This window comes from Schistocerca nitens, chromosome 5 (assembly GCF_023898315.1).
Source record: "Schistocerca nitens isolate TAMUIC-IGC-003100 chromosome 5, iqSchNite1.1, whole genome shotgun sequence".
Taxonomy (NCBI): Eukaryota; Metazoa; Arthropoda; class Insecta; order Orthoptera; family Acrididae; genus Schistocerca; species Schistocerca nitens.
Window position 1 is genome coordinate 584,021,655 of NC_064618.1, and position 12,023 is coordinate 584,033,677.

At 44.6% G+C, this 12,023-nt stretch overlaps 1 protein-coding gene across 1 annotated transcript in view; it reads right to left on the bottom strand.

Annotated features, from left to right (window-relative positions):
• Positions 1-472: 472 nt before the first annotated feature.
• LOC126260594 (uncharacterized) overlaps positions 473-12,023 on the bottom strand; it is a 145,948-nt gene continuing 134,397 nt past the window's right edge. Inside the window, exons 5-6 of the mRNA XM_049957929.1 lie at positions 913-972; positions 473-819 (exon numbers count right to left, since the gene is read on the bottom strand). Of these exons, the coding sequence (XP_049813886.1) occupies positions 473-819; positions 913-972 (407 nt within the window). The remainder of the gene's footprint in view (positions 820-912; positions 973-12,023) is intronic.

Consider the following 12,023-nt stretch of genomic DNA (forward strand, 5'->3'; position numbering starts at 1 on the left):
GAAACTTGTCGAAAATGTCATGGAGTCTTCTAGATGCAAAAGTTACTACCAACGATCAGCTAGACCTACTGTGTAACCAAATGTTTGAGAAAAGATAGCGAGCTACTCAATTCCACACTGTAATGGGGAGGGGGAACAAGGCTCTATCCGACGGCACTGTTGACTCAGTTTCTACACTTTCTAGTTGACGGGCAGTGACTTCGCTGTTCTGAGGCGCTCTGTAGTGGGTGAGCGATCTACGCAAAGTTATAGTCTCTTGGTGTACATTACTTACACGTTTTCGATTTTTCTTCTCCTTATTTATACAATAATAGACATAGACTTACTACTTAAAGTAGTATTAGGTGCAAAATATACAATTAGCCGTTAAAAGTTTCGTATTATTCCCTGCAGTACAAAATACTAGGCGTCTACCGAACTGCAGACACAGAGTGGGGCGTCGTTTCCTCCCCGGGGGGGCGCGCGGCGGCGCTTAGAAGCCGAAGTCGCCGCCGCAGTCCATCCCGTAGTCGCCGTCGTCGAAGCCTAGGTCGGCGTAGTCCTCGTGCACGTACGTGGCCGAGTGGTGCTCGTTGTTGATGACGGTGTTGTTGACGTCGTAGTGGTTGTGTACGTGCACGTCGCTGGCGGCATGGTGCCAGCCCCAGCCGTGGCCCCAGTTGGTGAGCGCCGCACCCATCATCAGCCCCGTCGCGAAGTCCGCACCACCGTTGCCGCCCACGTAGTGGTCGCGGTCGCGCACCACGATCGTCGTGTTGCTGGCCGGGGCCGGCGCCGGCAGGTAGCCGTTGGCCGGCACCGGGGCGGTGAAGGCGCCCGCGCCCACACCGCCGCCGACGCCGACGCCGACTCCGCCGCCGACGACGCCGACGCCTCCGACTCCGCCGACGCCGCCCACGGTCGCCAGGGGTGACGACAGCAGTGCCGAGTGCTGCTGGTGCGCGTATGGAGGCGGCACCTCGCCCGGCATTGCTGCGACAGATCACAGCGTCAGTCACCACACATATACAAGCTGAAGGAGCTTTACATGTAGCGTGTGCAGGCATAGTCTGCAGGGGTAACAGAGACCGTTGCAAATTGAAATTATGCAGCAGTGACTTGTAAATACCTTTTATCCACTGTTTCACTCGACACATGCGCGCAGCTGCAGAAATTAAGCAGACTAATATGGAATGGGGGTGAGGAATGAAAGAGGAAGCCGCATGGTAGAATTTGGCACAGAGCATAACTGAATCATAGCTGACACTTGGTTCAAGAATCATAAAAGTAAGTTGTATACATGGAAGAAGCGTGGAGATACTGGCAGGTTTCAAATAGAGTATATAATGGTCAGACAGAGATTTAGGAACCGGGTTTTAAATTGTAAGACATTTCCAGGGGCAGATGTGGGCTCTGACCACAATCTATTGGTTATGAACTGTAGATAAAAACTGAAGAAACTGCAAAATGGTGAGAATTTAAGGAGATAGGACCTGGATAAACTGACTAAACCAGAGGTTGTAGAGTGTTTCAGGTAGAGCATAAGGGAACTATTGACAAGAATGGGGTAAAGAAATACAGTAGAAGAAGAATGGGTAGCTTTGCGAGATGAAATAGTGAAAGCAGCAGAGAATTCAGTAGGTAAAAAGACTAGGGCTAATAGAAATCCTTGGGTAACAGAAGAGAGACTGAATTTAATTGATGAAAGAAGAAAATACAAAAATGTAGTAAATGAAGCAAGCAAAAAGGAATACAAACTACTCAAAAATGATATCGACAGGAAGTGCAAAATAGCTAAGCATGGATGGCTGGAGCACAAATGTGAGGCGTATATCACTAGGGGTAAGATAGATACTGCCTACAGGAAAATTAAAGAGATCTTTGGAGAGAAGAGAACCACTTGTATGAATATTAAGAGCTCAGATGGCAACCCAGTTCTAAGCAAAGAAGGGAAAGCACAAAGGTGGAAGGAGTATATACAGGGTCTATACAAGGGCGATGTTGTTGAGGACAATATCATGGAAATGGAAGAGAATGTAGATGACGATGAAACAGGAGATATGATACTGCGTGAAGAGTTTGACAGAGCACTGAAAGATCTGAGTCGAAACAAGGCCCCGGGAGTAGACGACATTCCATTAGAACTACTGACGGCCTTGGGAGAGCCAGTCCTGACAAAACTCTACCACCTGGTGAGCAAGACGTATGAGACAGGCGAAATACCCTCAGACTTCAAGAAGAATATAATAATTCCAATCCCGAAGAAAGCAGGGGTCGACAGATGTGAAAATTACCGAACTATGTTTAATAAGCCACGGCTGCAAAATACTAACACGAATTCTTCACACAGGAATGGAAAAACTGGTAGAAGCCGACCTCGGGGAAGATCAGTTTGGATTCCGTAGAAATTTTGAAACACGTGAGGCAATACTGGCCCTACGACTTATCTTAGAAAATAGATTAAGCATTTGTAGACTTAGGGAAAGCTTTTGACAATGTTGACTGGAATACTCTGTTTCAAATTTTGAAGGTGGCAGGGATAAAATACAGCGAGCGAAAGGCTGTTAACAATTTGTACAGAAACCAGATGGCAGTTATAAGAATCCAGGGGCATGAAAGGGAAGCAGTGGTTGGGAAGGGAGTGAGACAGGGTTGTAGCCTATCCCCGATGTTATTCAATCTGTATATTGAGCAAGGAAACAAAAGAAAAATTTGGAGTAGGATTTAAAATCCATGGAGACGAAATAAAATCTCTGAGGTTCGCCGATGACATTGTAATTCTGTCAGAGACAGCAAAGGACCTGGAAGAGCAGCTGAACGGAATGGACAGTGTCTTGAAAGGAGGATATAAGATGAACATCAACAAAAGCAAAACGAGGATAATGGAATGTAGTCGAATAAAGTCGGGTGATGCTGAGGGTAATAGATTAGGAAATGAGACACTTAAAGAAGTAAAGGAGTTTTGCTATTTGGGGGGCAAAATAACTGATGAAGGTCGAAGTAGAGAGGATATAAAACATTGTCTGGCAATGGCAAGGAAAGCGTTTCTGAAGAAGAGAAATTTGTTAACATCGGGTATAGATTTAAGTGTCAGGAAGTCGTTTCTGAAAGTATTTGTATGGAGTGTAGCCATGTATGGAACTGAAACTTGGACGAGAAGTAATTTAGACAAACAGAGAACAGAACCTTTCGAAATGTGGTGCTACAGAAGAATGCTGAAGGTTAGATGGGTAGATCACATAACTAATGAGGAGGTATTGAATAGAATTGGACAGAAGAGAAATTTGTATCACAACTTGACTTGAAGAAAGGATCGGTTGGTAGGACATATTCTGAGACATTAAGGGATCACCTATTTAGTATTGGAAGGCAGCGCGGAGGGTAAAAATTGTAGAGAGAGACCAAGAGATGAAGACACTAAACATTTTCAGAGGGATGTAGGTTGCAGTAGTTACTGGGAGATGAAGAAGCTTGCACAGGATAGAGTATCATGGAGAGCTGCATCAGACCAATCTCTGGACTGAAGGCCACAACAACAACAACAATGTCACACGTTACATATCCAATGTCGGGAAAAAACCGCAACTCCAAAAAATAAGTAATACAGAGTAATGAAACTTTTGGGAGTGTATTTGTCTAGGTAATATAAATGATTAATATTGCAAGATCATATAAGCGTAAGATAAGCCATTGCAAATGTGAAATCCTAGTACACTAGTAACCCGTTTAACCACCAGACTGTTGAACTCGAGCATGCAAACGTCCATGTATTGTGTTGTACAGGTGCCTGGCGTCAGTGTGTGGGATCGAGTTCCAAAACTATTAGACTTGGTGGGCTGTTTGTGGATGATACTGGAGCTACCGTGTGATGATGTGCCATATGTACTCGACTGGAGACAGATCAGGTGATCGAGCAGGATGAGACAAACACTGCAGAGCATGTTGTGTTACAACAGCGGTTTGTGGACGAGCGTTATCCTGTTGGAAAATACTCCTGGAATGCTTTGCATGAATGGCAGCAAAACAGATCGAATCACGAGATCAACATACAGATTTGTAGTCAAAGTAAGTGGGACAGCCACGTGAGTGCCTCTTGCTGTCTTATGGAATAGCAGCCCACACCATAGCTCCAGGCCTAGGCCCAGCGTGCCTAGCAAGCAGACAGGCCCTGAACTGGTCTCCATCTAATCAGCACACGGCCATCACTGGCACCAAGGCAGAGCCAACTTTCATCAGGACAGATCTGCACCCTGCCCTCCAATGAGCTGTCGCTTAACACCGATGAATTCGCAAAACGGCGTTTGGTTGAAACTTCCTGGCAGATTAAAACTGTGTGCCGGACCGAGACTCGAACTCGGGACCTTTGCCTTTCGCGGGCATGTGCTCTACCATCTGAGCTACCCAAGCACTACTCACGCCCCGTCCTCACAGCTTTACTTCCGCCAGTACCTCGTCTCCTACTTTCCAAACTTCACATAAGCTCTCCTGCGAACCTTGCAAAACTAGCACTCCTGGAATGAAGGATAGTGCGGAGACATGGATTAGCCACAGCCTGGTGGATGTTTCCAGAATGAGATTTTCACTCTGCAGTGGAGTGTGCGCTGATATCAAACTTCCTGGCAGATTAAAACTTTCTTCCGGGGTGAAAATATTCTGGCGGTTGGAATGCACGCTACAGGGAGTCTGGTTCGGAGCTGTCCTACAAGCAATCGATTTGTAACAATTTTATCCGATCTATGGCGGTGTGGTACAGCAACCAGTGGTATAAGTATGAAAGAATCGCTCTGCAACAAGGACTGCATTTGCAATTGCAATCTGAGCCGCAGTTGCCCCCACAATGACAAAACGAAGAGTTACAAATCGATTTGAAAGAGCAAGCAGTCTTGGTTGCAAAACTGGATTTTTTATTTTATTTGTCCACCAGTGACGCGTTTCGGCGAATATAAGGCATCTTCAGATTCACCTAAGACAAAAAAGTCCTACCTTTCGTATGAATGGCGTGACTTACATTTAGGAAAATTGGATAGCAACAAAAAATAGAACAAGCTACGGACAAAATGTGGTGCTAAGCACATACGGTGCCTTCTGGGACATTTCCATGCGCGACATCCTGTGTGATTAACACCATATTTTGCCGGTTTGTTGTTTTATTTTTTCTTGGTAGTCCAATTTTGCTGAATGAGGGTCATGAGATTTATATAAAAGGTTGTATGCTTTTCTCGTAGGCCAATCTGAAGGCGCCCTGTATAATGTGAAACACCTCACTGTAGGATAAATAAAATAAAAAGATCCAGTTTTCCAACCAAGATTGCATGTTATTTCAAATCGATTTGTAGCAGTTCGTTGTGTCACTGTGGTGCCAACTGCTGCTCAGATTGCTGTTGCAGGTGCAGTCCGACGTGCCAGAGCTATTCGCCGAAGATGATGGTCTTTCCTCTCGGTAGTCCCATGTGGCCGACCGACGCCCGGTCTTCTTGAGACAGTACTTTCTCGTGACCATCGCTGCCAGCAGTCATGTACAGTGGCTACCCTCCTGCCACGTCTTTCTGAAATATCGTAGAGGGATGTCCAGTTTCTTGTAGGCCTATTACACGACCTGGTTCAAACTCAGAGCGGTTCTAATAATGGCGTCTTTGTAACCATAAAGGCATCCTTGACTAATATCAACTCACCACGCCCTGTCTCAAAGGTAACCACCTTACACGACCGTTACAGCGTGTTTTCAAAGCAAATCTGATTTGCATCCTCATAGTGGCACTACTCTTTTGTGATTGGTGCGAAATTTGAACAGACACCACCTTCGAGATGTATAAACACGCCTACCAACTTCCATTTATGTTGCACAATTCCTTGGTGTTACGATATTTTTACGTCAATGTATATAGCGAACACAGGCGTAGTCTACAGGGGGAACAGCAACCGTTGGAAATTAAAACTGCAGAGCAGCCACAAGTCACAAGTAAATTTCTCTCACCGACACGTTTCATTCGACATGCGCAAGAAACTGCAGGTATTAAGCAGCCAAGCGCCACACATTAATTATATGTGGCCGTGGAGAGCACCGCCGTCCTACATAAAACTTACGTATCAAGCCGCCGCTATACACAGGGTAATTCCGTGCTGGTGTTACAAGTTTTCATGGATGATGCAGAAGGGCAAATGTGTCGATTTGGAGATAAGAGTGTGGCTGAGGCTACCTCAGAAGTGCTAGTATGGACCAAAACAAGAAAAAAATGACTCGTAAACAAGGTTCTAAAATGTATACTTTAAGAGATATGAGCACTTGTTCATCTTCGATATTGCGAATCACGTCTCTTCTGCTGTGCAAGCTTATAAGGAAAGCATTTTAGAGCCCTATTTACTGGACAATTCTTTTTATCCGTACTTCCTCCTCTAAAAATATGAAAACCAAAGAGATAATTGTTGAAGAGATACGTTTCACACTATCGAAGATGAACAAGTCCTCGTACCTCTTAAGCTATGAGCATTAGAGCCCATATTTGCTAGGCTTCCTTTTCTTCTTTCATTCGACACTATCGCCTGCGAAAGTTGCATACTCCACAATATTAGTGAAAACAGTTTGGTATTGCACTCTGCAACCACGAGCTGCTGCTCGTTTTTAATGTGTAACTGCCACATGCTGACTTGTTAAAAAACCTACCACGGTTTAACACACTCGGATTTACTTAGCATCTAGATTGCACACATCAAGTCAACTTGTAACCACGCACCGAAGTCCCTCACTCGCCTTCGAGTGCGCTGGATTATAAAATCGTTAATCACTTTCCTCATATAGCTTGTTATGCATACAGATATTTCTACGCGCATGGTACATCCACCATACAATACGATTCCTTCATCCATCACCAACGCTAAAATAACTAATACAGTCAACCTGCAGCTACGTCCAAGTGGTTTCAGGACTTGGTGATAGCCTGTCCTGGTTCTTCAACACTGAAACACGATCCAACCATCCATGACCTACTCCCAGATAACTAATTTAGATGATCTGCGACTACGTCCAAGCGCCTTGTTGATACCCTTTCTTAATTTGAGAAACCTGCGGTACAACTGAATGCTTCATACGATCCATAACGTCACCGTCCTCTCTTTAACCACACTGCAAGCTAGCTGGCCGTTGTGGCCGAGCGGTTGTAGGCGCTTCAGTCCGGAACCGCGCTGCTGCTACGGCCGTACGTTGGAATCCTGCCTCGGGCATGGATGTATGTAATGTCCTTTGGCTAGTTAGGTATAAGTAGTTCTAAGTATAGGGCACTTATGACCTCAGATGTTTAGTCCCATATTGCTTAGAGAAATTCGAACCATTTGATCTGCAAGCCATTCATAGTTTCTTCTCCGCGACCAAAATACGAGGGTTGGAACTATAATAGTGGCAACTATTTATTTACAGCTCGTACAAAATAGATACGTGTTTCAAAGTTTTACTAACCTCCAAAGTAGTCACCAGAATTGTTTATAACCCGTTGCCAGTCTTAGGAAACTCTCAGCAGTGCCAGTTATGTTGAGAGTTAGAGCGGCGCGGTCTACTGCCCGACGAATTTGTAACAGTTCTGAAGCGAATGTCGTGAAGTGTTTCCTTCAGATTAGAAAGCGAGTTGAACTCACGAGGTCTTAAGTCAGGGGAGCGCAGCAGGTGGCATAGCACTCAGCAGCCCCATCAGTCAAACAAATCAGTAACAGCTTACACTGTACGTGCTTGAGCGTTGTCCTGCAAAATGATGGTCAGGTCCTGCAGAAAGTGCCATCACTTCTGACTCTATGCTGTTCATTTTTGGAAAACAACCTACGATCAGCTTAGAGACATAAGTGATGACAATTTCTGCAGGACCTGACCATCTTTTTGTAGGACAGTGCTCAAGCACGTACAGTGTAAGGTGTTACTGATTTGTTTGACCGATGGGCTGCTGAGTGTTATACCACTTACTAGACTTCCCTGACTTCAGCCCTCGTGAGTTCAACTCGATTTAGAAACTGAAGGAAATACTTCACGGCATTCGCTTCAGAACTGCTGCAAATTCGTCGGGCAATAGACCGCACCGCTCGAAATGCCAACACAACTGACACTGCTAAGAGTATCCTAAGACTTTCACGTCGCTGGCAACGGGTTATACACAATGCTGGTGACTACTTTGAATGTCAGCAAAACTTTGAAACACGTATCTATTTTGTACGAGCTGTAAATAAATAGTTGCTACTATTCAAGTTCCAACCCTCGTAGTATCCCTTCGGTTTTACGTAGCACATATTACCTATCGCTGAGAAATTATAGTGAAATCTGACTGCTCTCTTCATATCAATTACAGTATCAACTTGTTGGCACATGTAGATCTTCCTACATTAAATTTGATCTTTAGTGTGATGTTGAGTCAATAAGCAACTACATGTTTAAAAGAACAGGTATGCATCTGTAGATCGTAAAAAGAATCACTTAGTCCTAATCGCTAACATACCGGTTTTGATTTTTGGCGCTAGACAATCATATTTCGACTGTTTTTCCTCGTGCGCATGTCGTCTTCACTAATCTTGTATATGCAGAACGTGAAACTGCTGGTCCAGTCCATAACTGTACAGCAAATCGACGTCAGTGAGGTAGATCTGTGCATCTTTCTAGCAACCATTCTTAAAATTTGGAACGAGCTCCCCCGTTTTAAAATCCTCCAAGAATCAAACGATTTTCTAGCGACCGCCGTCGGATTCCATCGAAAAAGAGAGAGCGAGAGAGAGAGAGAGAGAGAGAGAGAGAGAGAGAGAGAGAGAGAGCGAGAGAGGGAGGGAGGGAGGGAAAGAGAGCGCAAGAGGGCAGAGGGTGGGTGGGGGAGGGGGGCGCGGGAAGATGGCAGTTCTTCAGCATATACCATACAGAATGTGCTGAGTATGCTATTAGGAGGTCCTATGGCATTCTTTATATCGATTTCAGTTGTTTTTCATTTCGTTTCTCACTTACATCCACAACTGTAATTTCCGCATACCTGCGACCGTCTATCACAAATGAAACAAAAATATAAAATATTGTCAATAGCGAGCGCACCAGACGCAGACGTACCTAAACTGTGCTATTGCGTTCCGGAAAAAGGGAATGTGTCGTTACTAGCAAGTTCCAAAAGAGCGTCTCGGAAATTAAACGTGGTGCTAGACAGCTTCTTTGTCGGACATTGGAACGATGATATTACGTATTTTTAGGGCCAATTTCATTTGAGGTTTCAGGTATTCTCCGTAGCCAATCATCAGAAAGAACGGCTCACTTTGGTAACGGGGATGTGATGAATAGTGAGCTGACAGTAACTATGTAGATTTCTTAATCACATGTCCCACGATATCATTCATTTGCACCAAAAGCTCGTAAATAGGCTCTCTGTCCGGCCATTAGGATTTTGGTTCTCTTACCTAACCTACGTTTCCTTACGTGCCCCCCCCCCCCCCCCACCCCACACCACCACAATATCGAACGAGTGTTAAGTTTCGGTCTTGTAGGAATGAAGACATTAGCTTGGAGTGCAATCTGCTTCTTCCTCTATTGTGCACTTATCCCACATCGGAGCAAGGTCGGCGTGGTTGTTAAAAGATTTAGCATGGCTAGTTTAAGGAGTTTCCTGTCGCTATTACTGCAAGTGCAATACGCTTAGCTTTAGAAAGTTTGAAGTTTCTTGTACTGCGACTTAAGGCGCTGAGAGGCAGATGACCCCTAAAGTTTCATCCTTGGTGGCGCACCAACGTTATTAGTAAAACTTGTTACGTTAAGCTCAGATTAGAAGTACATAACTACAAGATATTCCTGGAACTCGCTCTTTCCATACTTCCAATGCAAGTAAGTGCAGAGTGCAAGAGATATGCAACTTCGTTGCAGCTCATCATTTTCACGTGCCAGCGACGGTCGTCTGGCAAACAATCGTGCAGTAAAGATGTCGAGCTCATAAATGGCTCACTCGGGACCAGTTGCCAGCTAACGACTGAAGCCACCAGTGAAATGAGGGATATTATGTAATGGAGACGAGGCGAGACGTGGGCCTGCGCGTGTTTCACTGGAATTTCCCAGGGGTGGGCGGAATGAGTGGCACTACAGACTTAACAATTGTTAGCTGAGAACTGCGCATCAAGACTGGTTAGCAGCTACGAACGCGCGCAGTCCTTCCGGACTTGTGGCTGTAATTGGCTGCCTGCGCTGTTCGTATTCCCCTCTCGAAGTGCAGACAGCGTGCTTCATCGCGCTTCACGCTGCATAGGAGTTGCTAGTCGCAATGCACCATATAAAGCACTAATGGATGCCCTTGTTTAAATTAACGTTATATATTCACTAGCAGCGCAGTGAAACCGTGACGAAAGTTTAAGGGAACTAAGGTAAGAGTTTTTTCAAATGGTTCTGAGCACTATGCAACTTAACTTCTGAGGTCATCAGTCGCCTAGAACTTAGAACTAATTAAAACCAACTAATCTAAGGACATCACACACATCCATGCCCGAGGCAGGATTCGAACATGCGACCGTAGCGGTCGCTCGGTTCCAGACTGAAGCGCCTAGAACCGCAAGGCCACTCCGGCCGGCAGAGAGTTTTTTTTACATTGATCGTAATACAGACCAATCCGAGTTAACAAGAAGTTCTCACAGCTAGTTAAACTATGTGTTACTGTTGTTGCTAGTTTTCGCTTCCCATTTTCCATTTCTTCATGTCCATCCAGGCTCCATATTCCAGATCTCTAGTTAGCATTTCTACATCTACATCCTGTTTCCATATTCTTACTGGTCTACCTCTTTTTCTTCCTCTAGGGGGTATCCACTGCAATAACCGCTTCGGCCATCTTGTGCTTTGCAATGGGCATCTTGAAAGATGAATATTTTTTCGCGATACCTATTGCAAAGTAGTCTTTCTGTTTCAATTGTAGCTATAATAGTCTTCTTAACTTCCATTTTCCTCCGTACTTCATTTTCAATTTTGATGTTCCGCTCTTTCTGCTCAAGTACTCCAGGTAGTATAACTTTCGCACATTATGTCCGGCGTTCTGGGCAGGCAGCAGCTAGCGAGAACGTGAGTCTGTGGGAGAGCGTTACGAGACAATGGTACAGTATTGTGATTTTAAGCAGACAGCTGCACCATAGACGAGAAATTACAGTGAAAAGATAAGGAATTTGTAGACCATATTTTTCACTTGAGTGCAATCGTGAAATGAGAGCATATTTCCTCAACAGTAACTCAAAATGGTATTAGAGCCAAGTAACAATTTATTATAAGACTTTTGGCATATGATAGTGTCCCAAGCAAGTAATTAAAAAGTTCTGAAATCAGTTCATGCTAATAAAAACAATGGGGATCATCCTCGAAAGTTTTACTCAGATTTGATGTGTCAACATTTTGTGTGAACGACGCTGCCGAGCGGAGTTTCAAACATTTAATGTATTTTCATGAAGGCGTGAACATCAGATGAACTAAACAACTAATAAAGCGAACAATACGCAGTTGGAAGGGTTTTCTCTACACACTAAATCCTTATAGAAGGCGTACAAAACATTTATGGAATTCTCGCGGATTTGATTTACTTTCTAGATTTAGTATGGCAGACTCTTACCGTGAGTGTACTTACACGTCCATAGAACTTGTCTAACAAAAACACTTCGTCAAATAAATGATAATTAGTCGAAACCCTCAGATATAACCCGGGATCTCCTGCTTACATGGCAGATGCTCTATCCATGTTTATTTCGTGGTATTTGGTCTGGGCGGACGTCACAAGAAATTCGTTCAAGTTGATCGTTGATTCCTTTACTCTTTTTTTTTTGTATTACAGAGGACGAGCAGCCCTCTGACCGAACACGCTGAGCTACCGTGCCGGCATCCATCTGAGCCAGCGAGGACACAGATGAATAGCGCGTCTGCAGGGACTTATCCCTGGCACGCTTCCCGTGAGACCCACATTCCCAACTATCCACAACCTACATTCGTAATGTTCCTAAAGGATATTTGCCCATACACTCATTACTCGCGCCAACTAAGGTGACGATTCCCGTACGAGTTCGAGCAAAGTGTGCGCATT